The sequence below is a fragment of the Mobula hypostoma genome, chromosome 10 (genome assembly GCF_963921235.1).
Source record: "Mobula hypostoma chromosome 10, sMobHyp1.1, whole genome shotgun sequence".
Lineage (NCBI taxonomy): Eukaryota > Metazoa > Chordata > Chondrichthyes > Myliobatiformes > Myliobatidae > Mobula > Mobula hypostoma.
The window spans coordinates 17,590,087-17,612,117 of record NC_086106.1 but is presented as its reverse complement, the minus strand read 5'-3'; the positions used below and the strand labels follow the sequence as shown (position 1 = coordinate 17,612,117).

Sequence of the window (22,031 nt, the reverse complement as noted above, 5' to 3'; positions counted from 1 at the left end):
GGAGAAGACAGGAGGGGGAGGGATGGAGCCAAGAGCTGGACAGGTGATAGGCAAAGGGGATATGAGAGGATAATGGGACAGGAGGCCCAGAGAGAAAGAAAGGGGGAGGGGGGAAGCCCAGAGGATGGGCAAGGGATATAGTCAGAGGGAGAAAAAGGAGAGTGAGAGAAAGAATATATATATATAAATAATGGATGGGGTACGAGGGGGAGGTGGGGCCTTAGCGGAAGTTAGAGAAGTCAATGTTCATGCCATCAGGTTGGAGGCTACCCAGATGGAATATAAGGTGTTGTTCCTCCAACCTGAGTGTGGCTTCATCTTGACAGTAGAGGAGGCCGTGGATAGACATGTCAGAATGGGAATGGGACGTGGAATTAAAATGTGTGGCCACTGGGAGATCCTGCTTTCTCTGGCGGACAGAGCGTAGGTGTTCAGCAAAGCGGTCTCCCAGTCTGCGTCGGGTCTCACCAATATATAGAAGGCCGCATCGGGAGCACCGGACGCAGTATATCACCCCAGCCGACTCACAGGTGAAGTGTCACCTCACCTGGAAGGACTGTCTGGGGCCCTGAATGGTGGTAAGGGAGGAAGTGTAAGGGCATGTGTAGCACTTGTTCCGCTTCCAAGGATAAGTGCGGGGAGGGAGATCAGTGCTCCCGATGTGGCCTTCTATATATTGGTGAGACCCGACGCAGACTGGGAGATCGTTTTGCTGAACACCTACGCTCTGTCTGCCAGAGAAAGCAGGATCTCCCAGTGGCCACACATTTTAATTCCATGTCCCATTACCATTCTGATATGTCTATCCACGGCCTCCGCTACTGTAAAGATGAAGCCACACTCAGGTTGGAGGAACAACACCTTATATTCCGTCTGAGTAGCCTCCAACCTGATGGCATGAACATTGACCTCTCAAACTTCTGCTAATGCCCCACCTCCCCCTCATACCCCATCCGTTATTTTTATATATATATTCTTTTTCTCCCTCTGTCCGTTTCACTATACCCCTTGCCCATCCTCTAGGCTTCCCCCCTCCCCCTTTTCTTTCTCCCTGGGCCTCCTGTCCCATGATCCTCTCGTATCCCTTTTGCCAATCACCTGTCCAGCTCCTGGCTCCATCCCTCCCCCTCCTGTCTTCTCCTATCATTTTGGATCTCCCCCTCCCCCTCCCACTTTCAAATCTCTTACTAACTCTTCCTTCAGTTAGTCCTGACGAAGGGTCTCAGCCCGAAACATCGACTGTACCTCTTCCTATAGATGCTGCCCGGCCTGCTGCGTTCACCAGCGACTTTTATGTGTGTTGCTTGAAATTCCAGCATCTGCAGATTTCCTGCTGTTGACGTCATGGAGGGATTGTCTTGGAGTTGCTGTGGTTGTGCCTGACTCATCATCCACAAAACCACCTACCTTAGTATCACCTGCATACTTACTAATCCAATTTACCCCCCCCCATCTAGACTTGATAGAGGTGTTTAAAATTATGAGGGGGATTGATAGAGTTGACGTGGTTAGACTTTTTCCATTGAGAGGGGGGAAGATCCAAACAAGAGGGCATGGGTTGAGAATTAGAGGACAAAAGTTTAGGGGTAACATGAGGGGGAACTTCCTTACTCGGAGAGTGGTAGCTGTGTGGAACGAGCTTCCAGCAGAAGTGGTTGAAGCAGGTTCTATGTTGTCGTTTAAAGCTAAATTGGATAGATATATGGACAGGAAAGGAATGGAGGATTATGGGCTGGGTGCAGGTCGGTGGGAATAGGATAGGGTAAGAGTTCAGCACGGACTAGAAGGGCCGAGATGGCCTGTTTCCGTGCTGTAATTGTTGTATGGTTATATGATCTTCCGAGTCAGTGTGGGGGAAGTCAGAAACGGGAAGGGACCAATCACTCTGTTTAGAAATACTCTCCAGATATTGAGAAAAATAACGGGGTTGATGTCATGCGTGACTTTGACTTCCCTAATGCAGATTAGCACTTCCTTAGTGCAGAAGTTGTGGATGGGGCAGAACTCGTTACATGGGTGTCCAGGAGGATTCCTGGCACAGTACATAGACTGGCCGACTCGAGGAGAAGGCAGACTGGGTCTGGAATGAGGCAATGGATCTGGTCAGGTGACAGCTGTCTTGGCAGGCGAGCATTTCGCAGACCGTGCCCATGACTCCCCGACATTCTCCACAGCCTTGGAGGTGGAGTGGAGCAAACTGTATGGAGGCGGTCGGGGGGGAAGCGAATTGTGATGCCATTGGCGTAAATTGGGAACAGATTTACTCGGGGAAAAGCACAGCAGAAATGTGGAGTTATTTATGGACCAGTTGTGTGAGGTCATGGGTAACTTTGTCCTACTGAGGCAGGAAAAGACTGGGGGGGTGAGTTTGACATGCGATGTGGAACATCTAGTCAAGAGGAAGAACAAAGCTTACTCAAAGTTCTGACTCGGATGGGGAAGTGGAAAGCTGGGTTAGTAAGTTTACCGATTACAACATTTGATGGTGGTAGGCTGCAGCAGGATGTTGGTATGAGGCAGAGCAGAGCTGAGGAGTGACGGACGGAAACGTGTGACGTGATGCATCCTGGAACATCAAACTCCACGGCAGATTACAGGGTTAATGCCAGGAGAATCAGGGGTCGTGGCGGTGTACGTCATTAGACCCCACAAAGTTGTGCTTAAATTGATGGGGTGATTGGCCTTCATTAGTTGGGGGGGTGGGGGGTGGGTTTGAGTTGATGAACCACAAGGTAATGTTGCAGTTCTATAAGCCTCCAGTTAGACCGGCCTTGGAGTATCGTGCCCAGTTCTGGTCGCCTCATTGTTGGAAGGATGTGGAAGCTTTAGAGAGATTTACCAGGACGCTGCCTGGATTAGAGAGCATGCCTTATGAGGAAAGATTGAGCGAGGTAGGGCCTTTTCTCTGTGGAGTGGAGGGTGAAAGATAACTTGATAGGGGTGTATAGCATTGGTAGAGTGGATAGCCAGCGTCTTTCCCCCAGGCCGGAAATAGTTAATACAAGGGGGGTGTAATTTTAAGGAGATTGGAGGAAAGTATCGGGGTGATCTCAGAGATAGTAATAGACACAGAATGCTGGAGGAACTCAGCAGGCCAGGCAGCCCGAAACATTGACTGGCTACTCTTTGCTATAGATGCTGCCTGGCCTGCTGAGTTCCTCCAGCATTTTTATGTGTATTACCTTAACTTCCAGCAAGTGCATATTTTCTCTTGTTTACACAGAACAGTGGGTGAGTAGATTAAAAGAAAGCCAGCACCATGGCTCTACTGCTCCGTGTAATTACTGGTGGATGCTATAGCAATGCAGTCAAGATGCTGGAGGGAACTCTGCAGGTCAGACAGCGTCTCTGGAAGTGAATACAGTCGACGTTCCGGGCCAAGGTTCTCCTTCCGAGAGAATGCCAGTGGGTGGAGGGGAGGGAGGACAGCTAGCGGCGATAGGTGAAGCTAGGTGGGAGGGAAGGGTAAAGGGCTGGAGAAGAAAGGATCTGATGGGAGAGTGGACCATGGGAGAAGGTGAAGGAGAGGACCCAGAGGGAGGTGAGAAGGGGTAAGAGGCCAGAGTGGGGAATAGAAGAGGGGAGGGGGGAGGGAGATTTTTTTTTACCAGAAGTTTGAGAAAACTATATTCATTGCATCAGGTTGGAGGTTAGCCAGGGGTAATAGAAGGTGTTGCTCCTCCACCCTGAGGGTGGCCTCACCTTGGCACGAGAGGAGGCCTGTGTTCCATACACTGGATAGTGCTGGGAACCCTTGAGTTCAGTTTGTGGTAGTCACTGTTACCGTCTCTTTGTTTCCGAGTTGCAATGAACGTATTTTTTGTAAAAAGGGTCAGACGCAGCAAAGCCCTTTTACGACTAGCTTTATTTGTCACGTGGACATCGAGACACTGTGAATTGCGTCGTTTTGCTTCAAATGAAATCGGTGAGGATTGTGCTGGGGGCGGCCCGGCGGTGTGGCCACACTTCCTACGCCAACGAGTCACTAACCCTGACTGTCACACAGTCACGGGGAAAACTAACTCCTTACACGCAGTGGCGGGAAAGGAACCGCGAATTGCTGCTGGCACTGCACTCTGCCACCTCAACACTAAACACTGTCCGATAGGTAATCGCTCTGCTCTTTCCATTTCTGTTGGAGAGGGAGTTTATCCCTGTGGTGGTCTGGGCCATCTGCGCCCATCCCACACGCTGTATTCAAAACCGACATTGAAGCTTAACAGAGAAGCGGAGAGGGTGGGGATGCGGGGAGAAGGGGCAGGAGCTGAGACCAAAATCGGATCGCTGCAGATGTGTCAAATCTGAAACAAAAGCAGAGAAGGAACTGGTCAGTGTTTTGGCGAGGATTCGGCTCCAGTCCTGGGAGGAGAGAGAGATATTCAGCTGATGTGGCAGGGGGCTGGGAACCGGAGTGAGAGGGCTGAGCATGAGGTAGTTGGTTTACAAACAGAGGTCATGTGTAGTGAGACTCCCAGCAAGGGGAGGCTGACGATGGGGCAAAATTGCAGTCAACAGGATAAGTTGCAATGCAAAAGGTGAACAAAATCAAAAGGGGTGAATACAGGACTGAAGGTTTGTATCTGAATGCAAGCAGTGTAGGGCATAAGTTAGATGAACTTGTAGCACAGTTACAGATTGGTAGGTGTGATGTTGTAGGCATCATGGAATTGTGGCTGAAAGATGATTATGTCCGAGGATACACATTGCATTGAAAGGAGAGGCACGAAAACAGACGGGGCGGCGTTCTCTGTTGGTGAAAAATGAAAGCAAATTATTAGGAAGAGGTGACATAGGGTCGGAAGGTGTTGAATTGCAGATAGAGCTAAGGAACTGCAAGGGTAAAAAGACCCTGACGGGAGTTGTATACAGAGCCCCAAACAGTAGTAAGGATGTGGCCCACAGATTACAATAGGAGATAGTAAATACATGCCAAAAGGGTAACTTCAATGTGCGGGTAGATTGGGAAAATCAGGATGGTGCTGGATCCCGGGAGGGGGAATTTGTAGAGTACCTATGAAATGGCTTTCGAGTCGGCTATGGTTGAGCCCACGAAAGGATCAGCTATTCTGGATTGGGTGTTGTGCAATGAAACAGAATTGATTAGAGATTAAGGTAAAAGAACCCTTTGGGGACAAGTGATCATAATATGATAGAATAGCGGAGTAAAGGGAATTATAGAGGCATGAGAGAGGAGTTGGTCAGAATTGATTGGAAAAGAACACTGGCAGGGATGATGGCAGAGTGGCAATGTCTGGAGTTTCTGAGAGTAATTCAGAAGGCAAAGGATATATACATCGCAAAGAGGAAGAAGTATTCTAAAGGCAAGATGACACAACTGTGGCTAATGAGAAATCAAAGCCAAAGAGAGGGCATATAATTGAGCAAAAATTAGTGGGAAGTTAGAGGATTGGGAAGCTTTTAAAAACCAACAGAAGGCAACTAAAAAGGTCATTAAGAAGGAAAAGATGAAATAGGCAAGTAAGCTGCCCAATAATATTAAAGAGGAAAAAGTTTCTTCAGATACATGAAGTGTAAAAGAGGTGAGAGTGGATATCGGACTGCTGGAAAACGATGCTGGAGAGGTAGTATTAGGTGACAAGGAAATAGCAGATGAACTGAGGAAGTGTTTTACATCAGTCTTCACTGTGGAAGACACTAGTGGTATGATGGAAGTTCCAGGTGTCAAGGGTCACGAAGTGTGCGAAATTACAACTGGAGAGAAGGTTCCTGGGAAACTGAAAGGTCTAAATATAGATAAGTCACTTGAATCAGATGGTCTACACAACAGGGTTCTAAAAGGTGGTTGAAGCGATTGTGGAGGCATTAGTAATGATCTTTTCAAGAATCACTATATTCTGGAATGGTTCCAGAAGACTGGAAAATTGTAAATGTCACTCCACTCTTCAAGAAGGGAGAGAGGCAGAAGAAAGGAAACTATAGGCTGGTTAGTCTGACCTCAGTGGTTGAGAAGCTGTTGCAAAGACGTGGTTTCAGGTTACTTGGAGGCACATGATAAAATGGGCAGAAGTCAGCATGGTTTCATCAAAGGAAAGTCTTTCCTGACAAATCTGTTGGAATTCTTTGAAGAAATAACAAGCAGGGTAGACAAAGGAGAATCGGTTGATGTTGTGTACTTGGGTCTTTGACAAGGTGCTGCACATGAGGCTGCTTAAGATAAGAGCCCGTGGTATTCGAGGAAAGATTCTAGCATGGATGACGTGGCTGACTGGCAGAGGGCAAAGAGTGGGAAGAAAGGGAGCCTTTTCGGGTTGGCTGCTGGTGACTCGTGGTGTTCCACAGGGTTCAGTGTTGGGACCGCTTCTTTTAACGTGAAATATTAGTGACTCGGATGATGGAATTGATGCCTTTGTTGCAAAGTTTGCGGACAATACAAAGGTAGTTGGAGAGACAGGAGGTTTTGAGGAAGCAGAAAACTACTAGGGCTTAGATTAGATGAGGGGAATGGACAATGAAGTAGATTGAGTACAGCGTTGGGAAGTGTCTGGTCATGCACTTTGGTAGAAGAAATAAGAGGATAGAACATTTGAGGAACGTTTGTCCGCTCTTGGACTGTATTCCTTGGAATTTAGAAGAATGAGGGGAGACCTTATAGAAACATTTCGAATGTTGAAAGGCATGGACAGAGTGGATGTGGCAAAGTTGTTTCCCATGATGGGGGAGTCTAGTACGAGAGGGCATGACTTAGGGATTGAAGGGCGCCCATTCAGAACAGAAATGCGAAGAAATTTTTTTTAGTCAGAGGGTGGTGAATCTATGGAATTTGTTGCCACGGGCAGCAGTGGAGGCCAAGTCATTGGGTGTATTTAAGGCAGAGATTGACAGGTATCTGAGTAGCCAGGGCATCAAAGGTTATGGTGAGAAGGCGGGGGAGTGGGACTAAATGGGAGACTGGATCAGCTCATGATAAAATGGCGGAGCAGACTCAATGGGCCAAATGGCCGACTTCTGCTCCTTTGTCTTATGGTGTAATATTTTCTAAATGGAGAGAAAATACAAAAATCTGAGGCACAAAGGGACTTGGGAGTCTTTGTACAGGATTCCGTAAATGTCGATTTGCAGGTTGAGTCAGTGGTGAGGAAGGCAAATGAGATGTTAGCATTCATTTCCAGAGGACTAAAATACAAAAGCAAGGATGTAATGTTGAGCGTTTCTGGAGCACTGCTGAGGCCTCGCTTGGAGTATTGCGAACAGTTCTGGGCCCCTTAGAAAGGATGTGCTGAAACTGGAGAGGGTTCAAAGGTGGTTCACGAAAATGATTCCAGCATTGAACAGCTTGTCACATGAACAATGAGGGGTGATCCAATTGAAACCTATCGAATGTTGAGAGGCTTTGATATAGTGGCTGTTTCCTCTGGTGGGAAAGTCTAAGACTAGAGGACACAGCCTAGAATAGAAGGGGGTCCTTTTAAAACAAAGATGGAGAAGAACTTATTTAGCCAAAGAGTGGTGAATCTGTGGAATTCTTTGCCACAGGCAGCTGTGGAGGCCAAGTCTTCGTGTATATTTAAGGCAGAGGTTGGTAGATTTATGACTGGACAAAGAATGAAAGGATACGGGGAGAAGGCAGGGGATTGGGGCTGAGAGGGAAAATGGTGAAATGGAAGAGGAGACTATGGGCCAGATGCCCTAATTCTGCTCCTAAATCTCATGTTCTTGTATGAGTCAGTTCTAAGTAGCAGTACGTGCAGGGAGGGTGGGGGAGAGGTATGGCTGAGGCAGGGAGCAAGTCATTGAGGTTCGGGAGGAGGGGGGAGAGAGAGGTACGAACAGACACCAGGAAGGAGTTGTCCGTGTGTAGAGGGAGGGAGGGGTGCATCTGCTGGCTGCCGAATCTGTCCAGATAATTGGGCTGGGGTGGGGGGAGTGAGATGGTGGCGGTTGATGGGAAAGAACAGAGGGAGTCACGGAAGGTGTGATGGGTGAACTTACATGGCGTTTTCTCCCCCTCCACACCCCAACCCTACCCTCCGTCCTCCCCTCACCCCACCACAGTTCCGAGAGATGACATACACCGGAGATGGTCACGCTCCAGTCAACGAGGTGGTGATGAACAGCAGTCGGTGAGTCCCTAGTTCTCTCGCCCTCTGTCCAGCCACACCGCTACCCCTCATCCCTCCCTTTGCCTCCCAACCTCCTGCCCCTCACCCCAACCCACCCTCCCTCTCTAACACCCATTATCTCCCCCCTCCAAGAGCGTTACCTCTGTCTGTCCCACCCCTCCTCACTGAGCACCGTTTCATTCCCTCCCCACCCTCCCGCACAAACTAAGGCGTTATCCGCTCCGTCAATGAGCTCTGGGTTGGACCTGGTAGGGTGGGAGCTCAATTGCAGCCCCCCCCCCACTTAAACATCAGCTGTCAACATCTCTACCCCTCCCTCCATCTCCAACAGGAAGCGGTACGTGGAACCTACCCTGAGCGAGGGTTTCTCCACCATCCTGCGCATCAACTTCCTGCCCCGGTTCCAGGATCCCAAGCTGCAGGAACACTATCGCCTCTTCTCTGAGGGCTGAGATCTGCCACCTCCTTCCCGACCATCCGCCACCCCCTGGCCGCGGATCCCGGAGAGGACGACGCCCGGATCGGGGGCTGTGGGGTCGCCCTGCACTGCCGGCACTCGGGCCATGGTCCCGAACCCTGTATCTGTCTGTACCCTGCAATAAAATGTAGCCACAATCCAGCTGGTGTGAGTGTCCCTCTGGGCAGAGAGGCAGAGGCTGTGGCCACATCCTCTGAGTCGAATGTTTGCACAGGTAGATAGTTTATTCAGGTACAGCGACTCTCTGATTTGCATACAGTCCTTATAGATCAACCCATCAAGGGTAAATGATACTCGCCACATACATTGACAAGTTTTAGGAAACTACAGAGGTGTGTTGGCACTACAGAAAACAGCATCCAACAGTTATACAGAATAAAATATTGTGTAAAAATAAAATTAGAAGTGTGAATATGAAATAAAATATTGAAATACCACATTATGAAAGGTGGTTTTAAGTGTTTACAGTCCAGTGTAGTGTCTGAATGGTTGGGAGTCTAATTGGAATGGTTGATCAGATTAACTGCCCGGGAAATAAACTTTCAGGATGGCATAAAGTTTTTGTCTTAATAGCACAAACACACGGGATTCTGGCACCCAGGACGGGCCTGAGGAACTCAGCAGGTCAGGCAGCATCTACGGAGGGGAATAAAGTCGATGTTTTGGGCTGAGACCCTTCAGCGGGCCCAAATGTTCGACTGTTTATTTCCCTTCCGTAGACTTTGCCCGCGGTTTCTTGCGGTCACGAGCAGGGCAGTCGCCGTGCCAACCTGTGGTGCATTCTGACTGGATGCTTTCTATGGTGCATGGATTAAAAATGGGTGAGGGTTGGAGGGGACTTGCCAAATTCCTTCAGCTTTCTGAGGAAGTGGAGACACTGGGAGTTTTCTTTGACGTGGGAGGCGCCCCACGTCCCCAGCGAGGCCAGAATTTGGCCTGTGAATTGTTCACGGTGCCCCTTCGTGGCTGGAGGGCTGCGTTGCACTTGACCGTTTACATAGGAAAATTGGCTGACAAGGGTGGGGACTTTCAAGTTTATTGTCAACGCGGGAATGTGTGGCCTGGGGATATAAATACCAGAGAAATGAGCAGATTACGTCACAGCTAGAGAGCACTGCATCACAGACACAGGCCACGTGCACTATCTAGTCCATGCAACCTGATCTTCTGTCTGGTCCCACCTACTTACACCCGGACCATAAGCCATCAACCACCACCTATATTTTGCATCAGAACACACAACCACCACTTCCACTGGCAGCTCATTCCAAAACCTCGTTTTCTCTGAGTGAAGAAGTTCCCCCTTACATATTTCACCTTTTGCCCTAAACCTATGACCTCTAGTTATGCTCCCACCCAACTTGGGTGAGGAGGGAAAAGAAAGCCTATGTCAATTTGTCTATCCCTCTCATGACCTCTAGAAGATCTCCAGTTTCCTGCCCTCCGGGGAGTAATGTATCTTGTAACTCAGGCCCTTGAATCCTGATGGTGTGGGCACATGGCCAAGTGGTTAAGGCATTGGACTGGCGATCTGAAGGTCGTGAGTTCGAGCCCCAGCCAAGGCAGCGTGTTGTGTCCTTGAGCAAGGCACTTAATCACACATTGCTCTGCGACAACACTGGGGTCAGCTGTATGGGTCCTAATGCCCTTCCCTTGGACAACATCGGTGTCGTGGAGAGGGGAGACTTGCAGCATGGGCAACTGCTGGTCTTCCAAACAACCTTGCCCAGGCCTGCGCCCTGGAGAGTGAAGACTTTCCAGGTGCAGATCCATGGTCGCGCAAGACTAACGGATGCTTTTATTATTGAATCCTGATGACATCCTCGTAAATTTTCCCTGCACTCTCTCAAGCTTATCGGTATCTTTCCTGTAAGTAGGTGACCAGAACTGCCCACGATACTCCAAATTCACCTCAGCAGCGTCTTGTACAACTTCAACATAACGTCCCAACTCCTCAGCACGACACAGTGGGCCGAAGGCCCTGTGCTGCTCTGTTCTCTGCACAACCTTCCCTCGTTCGTCAGGCTCCACAATCTCTTTCTAAGCGCTGTCTGCAGTATAATAACATCTCCTACAGGAGGGCGATCAAAACCGACCACAGTACTCCTCACCTACGTCGTCTTCAACTGCAACGTAACGTCCCAACTCCTGTATGCAGTGCCCTAACTGATGAAGCACCTTCTTCACCACCCTCTCTGTCTGCAAGAACCACATACCTGCACCCCTGGGTGCCTCTGTTCGACGACACTTGCCCAGGGACCTGCCGTTCACTGCCAGAGTCCCCGGCCCCATTTCTCTTCCCTGAAGTGCGACTACTTGAGTGTGGGTTTGGGTGTAGGGACGGGCACGTTCTTCGGATCAATGGGTAGAGAGCGCCGCAGGAGGGGCAGGGAGGAAGGAGGGGGTACCATACGAGGGACAGAGGAGAGAGCGAGCCGTGCTGTGGGAGGGGCAGGGAGGAGACCACGGTGAAGAGAGGGAGTGCCACACATCGGGAAGGATGGCAAGGAGAGAGCGCTTTAGAGGGGAGGTGGGGGAGGGCGCACGGCGCTGTGGACAGGCTGGCGGTGAGGGAGCGCTGCCTGGCTGTTTAGAGAGCTGGCGAGCAGGAAGCACGGCTCTGCGAGAGGGAGATGTGCCCTTGTGCGTGTCCCCTCCTCCCCAACTGGGCGAGGGTGTTGAATGACACCGTACACTCACGGAAACATTTCTCCCACACCTCCGGCCACATGCAAATCGCCTCGCTGTCAGCAAAGGAATTAACAGCTGGGAAGCAAATGATGAGGTGAGGCACGATTCCAGCTCCTCTCTGTGGCTACTCACCAATACCAGGCACTGTAAACAACCGCTTCCCCCAGCAGTAAAGTCATGGCTGTAAACAACACAAGAGTTGTCCTCACTGGCTAGCTGCCAGCACTGGTCATTGTCCGCACTGGCTAGCTGTCCTCACTGGTTATTGTCCGCACTGGCTAGCTGCCTGCACTGGTCATTGTCCACACTGGCTAGCTGTCCTCACTGGTCATTGTCCGCACTGGCTAGTTGTCCTCACTGGTCATTGTCCGCACTGGCTAGCTGCCCTCACTGGTCATTGTCCGCACTGGCTAGTTGTCCTCACTGGTCATTGTCCGCACTGGCTAGCTGCCTGCACTGGTCATTGTTCTCACTGGCTAGTTGTCCTCACTGGTCATTGTCCGCACTGGCTAGTTGCTTTTGCAGCAGTCGTACGGTGCAAAGACATACAGCTGGCGATAAACTACAAAGTAAATAGTTTGAAACAAAAGGAATATCAGGTTAGTGTTCATGGCGGTGGGGAAGAAGCTGTTCTGGAATCGTTGAGTGTGAATCTCCAAGACTCCAGTACCTCCTCCCCGGTGGGACCAATGAGAAGACGTCATGTCCCAGACAGTGAGAGTCGTTCAGGGGCTGGTGCTGCCTTCTTGGTTCACTCCCTCTTGAAAATGTCCACATTATGTTTAATATCAAAGTATGTATCCCATATACAACCCAGGAGATTGGTTTTCTTGCAGGCAGCCACAGAAGAAAGAAACCCATTAAAACACCCCACGCAACAAACACCCCGAAACACCCAATGGGCAGAGAAAAAAAGAACAATTTATGCAGACAATACAAAATTGGACAAGAGTTCCGGAACGTGAGCCCTGCCGCCACGGAGCCACTGGTGGGGACATCGCTCCCATCCCAGCCCCTGAGGCTCCAGGAAGGAGGGAGATGCCCCGAAATGCCGGCCGGCATCGGGTGTGAAACAGACAGCCCTGCCCGGGGTCCTTAATGATGGGCGCCGCCCTCCTGAGACACCACTTCTTGAAGATGAGCTCGACGGTGGGGAGGGCCGTACGCTCGATGGAGCTGGCTGATCCCACAGCTTTTCCAGATCCTGTCCAGTGGAGCCCCCCAGACCGGATGGTGATGCTCTCCACTGTGAGGCCTCCCTCAGTCAGGATCAACCATGGATGTTGCACCCAGCTATCTAGCCTGGGCAGAGAGCAAGCTGTTGTCCGTGTAGCAAGCTCCCCCATGAACCCAACGGAACGGCAGAGACTGATACGGTTTGGCACCAGCGACGACGCAGGAGCTGCCAGTCGGCGTTGAGCTCAACGTGGGACTGCCTCAGGGACTCCAGCTCTGGAGTTTTCCGTCGGGATTCACCCCTGAGGCCTTCTCCATGAGTGGGGACAGCGGAGGTTTGAGATCAGAGTTTCCCTTCTCCTAGATGAGCTGCCAACCACGGCTGACAAGCCCCGTCTGCCCAAAGCGACTGGTTTTAAGGTGCCAGCAACCCACCTTTGCCCCTTCTCCTGTCAGTGGAAACAGCTCCGCCGGGCTCGGTAGCTCAGGCACACGTGAAGGCCGGGAGCTGGACTTGGTTGTCAGAGGCTGTTCGACACGCAAGCCATTGGGAGCATTTAACAGGCAGTGGGAGCTGGTCCCCATTAGCACGCCCTCACCCCAGTTATAACAACCTCTGCCATACAGTAGGAAAGATTTGCAAGAGTCTTAGTTATCAAACCAAATCACCTTAACCTGCTAATGAAGTAGATCAGGCGGCATGCCTTCTTTGGGACTATGTCGACATGTTTGACCCAGGATGGCTGACTGCACACAGGCACGCCATCTGGTTCCCTGCATCCACCGGGCAGCCTTGCATGCTCAGCCCACCTCCCAGCACTCGGCTCCTGCTGTGGACCATTCGAGTCTTTGTCTCCCATTGCATCTGCTCCTGAGGGCTAGGCCCTCTCTGCCCTCTGCGCGATGAGGTTTCACCTCAGGTCCCCTCCTAACCTCTACTCCCTTTCTCTAGTTCCACCTTACCTGGAAGACCTCTGAGCCAGAGACTCCATCAGGGACTGGACCCCTTGTCTAGAATAAGATGGACTGGCACTGGAGAAGGTTCACGAGACTGGTGCAAGAAGTGCTGGGTTAATGTCCGAGTAGCAGCTAGCCCTGCACTTGCTAGAAAGATTGAAGTATTGAGAAGTTTCAAATATTGAGAGACCGAGATAGAGTGGACACGGAGAGGATGTTTCCAGTAGTGGGGGGAGGGTCTAAGACCAGAGGGTAGGGACTTGGAATAGAGGGACATTCTTTAGAACGGCAATGAGGAGGAGATTCTTCAGCCAGAGTGGTGAACCTGTGGAATCCATCGCCACAGGCCCTACGGACGTCAAGTCATTGGGTACATTTAAAGTGTGGGCTGATGGATTTTTGATTCATCAAAGTGTCGAAGGTTACACGGAGGAGGCAGGAGAGTGGGATGAGAGGAAAAATAAAGCAGTCATGATTAATTGGAGGGGCCGAATGGCGTATTTCTACACCCACCGTGCAGAAGTCTCAGGCACAAATACTGTATATACCTACAGTGCCCAGGACCTTTGCACAGTACTGCATTTGTCAACGCGGGGCAGAGAGTGAGTTTACACATCTGGCGGGAGCAAAGGATGCTGGCAATGGTGAGGGTGGAGCGCTGCGGGAGGGATGTGGGACAGGGGGCAGAGAATGTGTGTCGGGGAGAGGGGCTGCACACACACCCAGCCCTGATACACCAGGCAGGTCATTTGATTCCAAACAGTTGGTTTATTGATCATTACAGAATGTCTCTCTGGTGCTTCTTGCTCCCTCCCATCTCCCCTCCCCTTTCTCCAACCACGATTCCCCTCTCCCTGCCCCCTTCCCACTCTCAGTCCACAATCGAGACCCAGATCAGAATCAGGTTTATCACCCTAGAGCTATAAAGAAGTACAGCACAGAAACAGGCCCTTTGGCCCATCTAGTCCTCGCTAAAACCATTTAAACTACTTACTCCCATCGACCTGCAGCAGGACCATAGCCCTCCATGCCCCTACCATCCATGTACCCATCCAAACCTCATTTAAAAGTTGAAATCGAGCTCACATGCACCACTTGTGCTGGCAGCTCGTTCCACACTCTCAGGACCCTCTGAGTGAAGATGTCTCCCCTCATGTTCCCTTTAAACTCCTCACCTTTCACCCTTAACCCATGACCTCTGGTTGCAGTCCCACCCAACGTCAGTGGTAAAAGCCTGCTTGCATTAACCCATCATAATTTGTATACCTCTATCAAATCTCCTCACAATCTTCTACATTCTAAGGAATAGAGTCCTAACCTATTCAATCTTTCCTTATAGCTCAGGTCTGCCCACCCAGCGACATCCTTGTAAATTTTCCCTGTCCTCTTTCAACCTTATTTACATCTTTCCTGTAGCCAAAACTGTACACAATACTCACCCACATATGGCAAGAAATTTGTTTTTCTTTTGTGGCAGCAGTACACAAAATTACTACGGTACTGTGCAAAAGTCAGGCTCCCTAATATATATATATATATATATATATATATATACACGTGTGTGTGTGTGTGTGTGTGTGTATACGTGTGCTTGTGTGTGTCTGTGTGTCTGTGTGTGTGTATACGTGTGCTTGTGTGTCTGTGTGTGTGTATACGTGTGTGTGTGTGTGTGTATACGTGTGCTTGTGTGTCTGTGTGCGTGTGTGTGTGTGTGTATATACGTGTGCGTGTATGTGTGTGTGCATGTACCTAAGACTTTTGCACAGTTCTGTATGTTTTGTGTCGTCCCCCCCATACACCCTCCCTTCAGACACACCCATCCCCAGTGTATAGGCACCCCTCCAGGTCAATCCCCACGCCATCGTATCCCTTGGGAATGTTGTACAGGACTGTATCTGCACTCTGCTATAAGACGCAGGAGCTGAATCAGGCCATTCAACCTGTTCCTGGTTTTATAAAGCATGGCCATGTGCGCTCTAGGTCTCCTCCACCCCAGTTTATCCTGGTCACAGAGAGGGGCTCCATCCCAGTTAACGCTTACCCGGGAAATCCCCTCCGCACCCTTTTACTAAAGTACCATTGCGAATTACAAAAGGAAATCACTGGTCCAAGAGGTACCGTTTAGAGATCTGATGGCGGAGGGGAAGAGCTGCTGAGTTTGGCTCTTCAGGCCCCTGTACCTCCTCCTCGATGGTGGTAACAAGAAGAGGGCACGTCCTGGAGAGGGAGGGTCCTGACTAACGTTAAGTATCTCCAATCTTTACCACCTTGTCTACATTCGAGGGTCTTTAGAACTCCAGCCAACTTCAGCTCCCCCACCCCCCGGTTCGTTGGTACTCCTCAGCAACCTCTCCATTGTGGGGGTCCTAGCGTTGTCGGGGCTGGGGAGGGAGTCAGGTGGATGGTGAGAAGCGATGGGGGCAGGAGCAGTTTATGGGCATGGGAGGGGTGTGGAGCCAGGCGGAAGGGAAACCTCCGCCTCCGCAGGGCTTCTCCAGGTGTTGGGTAAACAAGGAAAGCTTCCCTGCTGCCTCTGCTCCGGGTCTCCCTCACTGCTTCCTGATTCGGAGATTAGTCAGCATGCGGCTGACGAGGATTCCCTTCTCTTGGTTTACCTGGTTACCGTTACCAGAATGGAAGGAGGAACTGGTAAAGTGAGAAAGACAGGGAGGGGCGGAGAGAGGGAGCGGGGGAGGGGAAGAGGGAGCGGGAAGGGGTGGAGAGAGGGAGTGGGGAGAGAGAAACAAGGCATCCGGGGGGGAGAGAAGGGATGGGAGGGAGGGAAAAGAAGGAGAGAAGATGGTGGGGAGGGAGAGGTGGGGGCAGGCCATGGAAAGGTGGCTGAAGGCCCTCATCTGCCCCCTGCCTCCTCAGACCCTGTTTACTCTCTGCCCCCTTCCTGATTCATGCTTCCTAGCAACAGTTGCTGGGAAGGCAAATGAGGGAAACCCTTGCCTGTATTTTCCAGCCTCCTGAGCAGAGCATGGGGAAGGAACCGAGGGAGGGAGGGAGGGAGGGGCCCCACAGCATAAATACCCAGGAGGAAAGCCTTTATTCTCCACACTGCATTTCCTGACAAAGACTCGCAATGATGTCCATCCCAGTGGTAAGTCCTGGGGGTGAGAGGACATGGGGCCAGCAAGAAGAGCTGGGAGGTGTTCGGAGTGGAGGGAGGGAGGGAGGAGAGAGGGGGTCAGACAGGGAGACAGGGTGAAACAGAGAGGGCAGAGAAATGGGGAAAGACAGACAGAGTGATGGGGCAGAGAGACAGGGAGGGATATGGGGGAAAGAGGCTGGGGAGACGGACAGGAAGAGTGTGACAGGTACGAGGGAGAGAGACAGAGGCAGAAGAGGGGGAGAGTGTATGTGTGACAGGAGGGGGGGGAGAAAGAGACGGGGAGAGGGCGAGTGTGAGAAAGAATGGAAGTGATGGGGTCAGGGAGAGGAAGAGGGTGTGTGTGACAGGGGAGAGAGACAGAGGTAGTGATGAGAGGGAGATAGAGAGAGTGATAGAGAGAGAGTGATAGAGAGTGATGGAGAGAGTGAGTGATAGAGAGAGTGATGGAGAGAGTGAGTGATAGAGTGATAGAGAGAGAGTTATAGAGAGAGTGATAGAGAGAGAGTGATAGAGAGAGAGTGATAGAGAGAGTGATAGAGAGAGAGTGATAGAGAGAGTGATAGAGAGAGAGAGATGAGAGAGATAGAGAGAGTGATAGAGAGAGAGTGATAGAGTGATGGAGAGAGTGATGGAGAGAGTGATGGAGAGAGAGAGTGATAGAGTGATTGAGAGTGATAGAGAGAGAGTGATGGAGAGAGAGTGATAGAGAGTGTGTGATGGAGAGTGATAGAGTGATGGAGAGAGAGTGATAGAGAGAGAGTGATAGAGTGATGGAGAGAGTGATAGAGAGAGTGATAGAGAGTGATGGAGAGTGATAGAGAGAGAGTGATAGAGAGAGTGATAGAGAGTGATAGAGAGAGTGAGTGATAGAGAGAGAGAGAGTGATAGAGAGAGTGATGGAGAGAGAGAGTGATAGAGAGACTGATGGAGAGAGTGAGTGATAGAGTGATATAGAGAGAGAGTGATAGAGAGAGAGTTATAGAGAGAGTGATAGAGAGAGAGTGATGGAGAGAGAGTGATGGAGAGGGTGATGGAGAGAGTGATAGAGTGAGTGATAGAGAGAGTGAGTGATAGAGAGAGAGTGACAGAGAGAGTGATGGAGAGAGAGTGATAGAGAGAGTGATGGAGAGAGTGAGTGATAGAGAGAGTGATAGAGAGAGAGTGACAGAGAGAGTGATGGAGAGAGAGTGATGGAGAGGGTGATGGAGAGAGTGATAGAGTGAGTGATAGAGAGAGAGTGATGGAGAGAGAGTGATAGAGAGAGTGATGGAGAGAGTGAGTGATAGAGAGAGTGATAGAGAGAGAGAGTGATAGAGAGAGCGATAGAGAGAGTGATAGAGAGTGATGGAGAGAGAGTGATAGAGAGAGAGTGATAGAGAGAGTGAGTGATAGAGAGAGAGAGTGATAGAGAGAGTGATGGAGAGAGAGTGATGGAGAGAGTGAGTGATAGAGAGAGTGATGGAGAGAGTGAGTGATAGAGAGAGAGAGTGATGGAGAGGAGTGATAGAGAGAGAGTGATAGAGAGAGTGATAGAGAGAGAGTGATAGAGAGAGTGAGTGATAGAGTGATTGAGAGTGATAGAGAGAGAGTGATAGAGAGAGAGTGATAGAGAGAGAGTGATAGAGTGATGGAGAGAGAGTGATAGAGTGATTGAGAGTGATAGAGAGAGAGTGATAGAGAGAGAGAGTGATAGAGAGAGTGATAGAGAGAGAGTGAGTGATAGAGAGAGTGATGGAGAGAGTGAGTGATAGAGAGAGTGATGGAGAGAGTGAGTGATAGAGAGAGAGAGAGTGATGGAGAGAGAGTGATAGAGAGAGAGTGATAGAGAGAGTGATAGAGAGAGAGTGATAGAGAGAGAGTGAGTGATAGAGAGAGTGATAGAGAGAGAGTGATGGAGAGAGTGAGTGATAGAGTGATTGAGAGTGATAGAGAGAGAGTGATAGAGAGAGAGTGATAGAGTGATGGAGAGAGAGTGATGGAGAGAGTGATGGAGAGAGAGAGTGATAGAGTGATTGAGAGTGATAGAGAGAGAGTGATAGAGAGAGAGTGATAGAGTGATGGAGAGACAGTGATGGAGAGAGAGTGATAGAGAGTGTGTGATGGAGAGTGATAGAGTGATGGAGAGAGAGTGATAGAGAGAGAGTGATAGAGTGAGTGATAGAGAGAGTGAGTGATAGAGAGAGTGAGTGATAGAGAGAGAGTGACAGAGAGAGAGTGATAGAGAGAGTGAGAGTGATAGAGAGAGAGTGATAGAGAGAGAGTGATGGAGAGAGAGTGATGGAGAGAGTGATGGAGAGAGAGAGTGATAGAGTGATTGAGAGTGATAGAGAGAGAGTGATAGAGAGAGAGTGATAGAGAGAGAGTGATAGAGAGAGTGATAGAGAGAGAGTGATAGAGAGAGAGTGATAGAGAGAGAGTGATAGAGAGAGTGATGGAGAGAGTGAGTGATAGAGAGAGTGATAGAGAGTGATACAGAGAGAGTGATAGAGAGAGAGTGATAGAGAGAGTGATAGAGAGAGAGTGAGTGATAGAGTGATAGAGAGAGAGTGATAGAGAGAGAGTGATAGAGAGAGAGTGATAGAGAGAGTGATAGAGAGAGAGTGATGGAGAGAGTGAGTGATAGAGAGAGAGTGATAGAGAGAGAGTGATAGAGAGAGAGTGATAGAGTGATGGAGAGAGAGTGATGGAGAGAGTGATGGAGAGAGAGAGTGATAGAGTGATTGAGAGTGATAGAGAGAGAGTGATAGAGAGAGAGTGATAGAGAGAGAGTGATGGAGAGAGTGATGGAGAGAGTGATGGAGAGAGAGAGTGATAGAGTGATTGAGAGTGATAGAGAGAGAGTGATAGAGAGAGAGTGATAGAGTGATAGAGAGAGAGTGATGGAGAGAGAGTGATGGAGTGATAGAGAGAGAGTGATGGAGAGAGAGTGATGGAGAGAGAGTGATAGAGTGATTGAGAGTGATACAGAGAGAGTGATAGAGAGAGAGTGATAGAGAGAGTGATAGAGAGAGAGTGATAGAGAGAGTGATAGAGAGAGAGAGATAGAGAGAGTGATAGAGAGAGAGTGATGGAGAGAGTGAGTGATAGAGTGATTGAGAGTGATAGAGAGAGAGTGATAGAGAGAGAGTGATAGAGAGAGAGTGATAGAGAGAGAGTGATAGAGAGAGAGTGATGGAGAGAGAGAGTGATAGAGTGATTGAGAGTGATAGAGAGAGAGTGATAGAGAGAGAGTGATAGAGAGAGAGTGATGGAGAGAGAGTGATGGAGAGAGAGTGATAGAGTGATGGAGAGACAGTGATGGAGAGAGAGTGATAGAGAGAGAGTGATAGAGAGAGAGTGATGGAGAGAGAGTGATGGAGAGAGAGTGATAGAGTGATGGAGAGACAGTGATGGAGAGAGAGTGATAGAGAGTGTGTGATGGAGAGTGATAGAGTGATGGAGAGAGAGTGATAGAGAGAGAGTGATAGAGTGATAGAGTGATGGAGAGATAGAGAGAGTGATGGAGAGAGACAGACAGTGATGGAGAGTGAGATAGAGAGGGGAGGGAGGGGGGAGAGAGGGGGAGGGAGAGAGGGGGAGGGAGAGAGGGGGAGGGAGAGGGGAGTAATGGAGAGAGAGGGGGAGGGAGAGAGGGGGAGGGAGAGAGGGGGAGGGAGAGAGGGGGAGGGAGAGAGGGGGAGGGAGAGAGGGGGAGGGAGAGGGGAGTAATGGAGAGAGAGGGGGAGGGAGGGGGAGGGAGGAGGGAGAGGGAGAGAGGGGGGAGAGAGGGAGGGGGAGTGAGGGAGAGAGGGGGGAGGGAGGGAGGGGTGATGGAGAGAGAGGGAGAAGGGAGGGAGGGGAGGGAGGGAGGGGGAGGGGAGGGAGGGAGGAGGGAGGGGGAGAGGGAGGGGGAGGGAGAGAGGGAGGGGGAGGGGAGAGGGGAGGGGGAGGGGGAGAGAGGGGAGGGGAGGGGGAGAGAGGGGGGAGGGAGAGGGAGAGGGGGAGGGAGGAGGGAGGGGGAGAGAGGGGGAGGGGAGGGAGGGGGAGTAATGGAGAGAGAGGGGAGGGAGGGAGGTGATGGAGAGAGGGGAGGGAAAGGGGAGGGAAGGGGGTGATGGAGAGAGGGGGAGGGAGAGAGGGGGAGGGAGAGAGGGGGAGGGAGAGAGGGGGAGGGAGAGAGGGGGAGGGAGAGAGGGGGAGGGAGGGGGAGGGAGGAGGGAGAGGGAGAGAGGGGGGAGAGAAGGAGGGGGAGTGATGGAGAGAGGGGGAGGGGAGGGAGGGGTGATGGAGAGAGAGGGAGAAGGGAGGGAGGAGGGAGGGAGGGGGAGGGGAGGGAGGGAGGGAGGGAGGGGGAGAGGGAGGGGGAGGGGAGAGAGGGAGGGGGAGGGGGAGAGAGGGAGGGGGAGGGGGAGAGAGGGAGGGGAGGGGGAGAGAGGGGGGAGGGAGAGGGAGAGGGGGGAGGGAGGAGGGAGGGGGAGAGAGGGGGAGGGGAGGGAGGGGGAGTGATGGAGAGAGAGGGAGAGGGAGAGGGGAGGGAGAGGGGAGTAATGGAGAGAGAGGGGAGGGAGGGAGGTGATGGAGAGAGGGGAGGGAAAGGGGAGGGAAGGGGGTGATGGAGAGAGGGGGGAGGGAGAGGGGAGGGAGGGGGAGTGATGGAGAGACAGGGGGAGGGAGGGGTGGGGGAGGGAGAGGGAGTAATGGACAGAGAGGGGGAGGGAGAGGGGAGGGGGAGGGGAGGAGGAGTGATGGAGGGAAAGGGGGAGGGAGGGGGTGGGGGAGGGAGAGGGGAGGGGGAGGGGAGGGAGGGGGAGTAATGGACAGAGAGGGGGAGGGAGAGGGGAGTAATAGAGAGAGAGAGAGGGAGAGGGGAGGGGGAGGGGAGGGAGGGGGAGTGATGGAGAGAGAGGGGGAGGGAGGGGGTGGGGGAGGGAGAGGGAGGGAAAGGGGGTAATAGAAAGAGAGTGATAGAGAGAGTGAGATAGAGTGATAGAGAGAGTGATGCAGAGAGACAGATAGAGAGTGATGGAGAGAGAGTGAGATAGAGAGGGGGAGGGAGGGGGGAGAGAGGGAGGGAGGGAGGGGGAGGGGAGGGAGGGGGTGATGGAGAGAGAGGGGAGGGAGGGGGAGGGGAGGGAGAGGGGAGGGGGAGGGGAGGGAGGGGGAGTAATGGACAGAGAGGGGGAGGGAGGGGGTGGGGGAGGGAGAGGGGAGGGAGGGGGAGTAATAGAGAGAGAGGGGAGTAATGGACAGAGGGGGGAGGGAGAGGGGAGTAAGAGAGAGAGAGGGGGAGCGAGGGGCGACAAGGGAGACGATGGGGTTTCCTGGCCTGGATGAGCCTCACTCACCGGTTAGAGGAGACGTACTCCTGCCAGCCCACCTGACAAAGCTCCCCTCCCCTCAGGTGATTCTGCTCGTGATGCTGATGACCAGCCAACAAGGAGCAGAGGCACGGCCGAGGAGTGGGAGGCAGCTGAGGATACAGACGGAGGCCAGTGGCTGCCAAATGAGACACCATCGCCACGTGGGGCAGAGACACCGCCTGCCCTCAGAT

The 22,031-nt window shown here is 51.4% G+C and overlaps 1 protein-coding gene and 1 long non-coding RNA gene across 3 annotated transcripts in view; one reads left to right on the top strand and one right to left on the bottom strand.

The window, feature by feature from the left end:
• The window catches only part of pnkp (polynucleotide kinase 3'-phosphatase), a 46,967-nt gene extending 37,860 nt beyond the window's left edge, over positions 1 to 9,107 (top strand). The window contains exons 15-16 of one of the 2 annotated variants that reach the window (XM_063060111.1): positions 8,014 to 8,081; positions 8,413 to 9,107. In XM_063060111.1, the coding sequence (XP_062916181.1) occupies positions 8,014 to 8,081; positions 8,413 to 8,533 (189 nt within the window). In that variant the 3' untranslated portion in view covers positions 8,534 to 9,107. The remainder of the gene's footprint in view (positions 1 to 8,013; positions 8,082 to 8,412) is intronic. The other variant, XM_063060110.1, reaches the window with a different exon arrangement.
• Positions 1 to 22,031, bottom strand: part of LOC134352716 (uncharacterized) — a 54,560-nt gene that overhangs the window by 25,034 nt on the left and 7,495 nt on the right. The window lies entirely within an intron of this gene.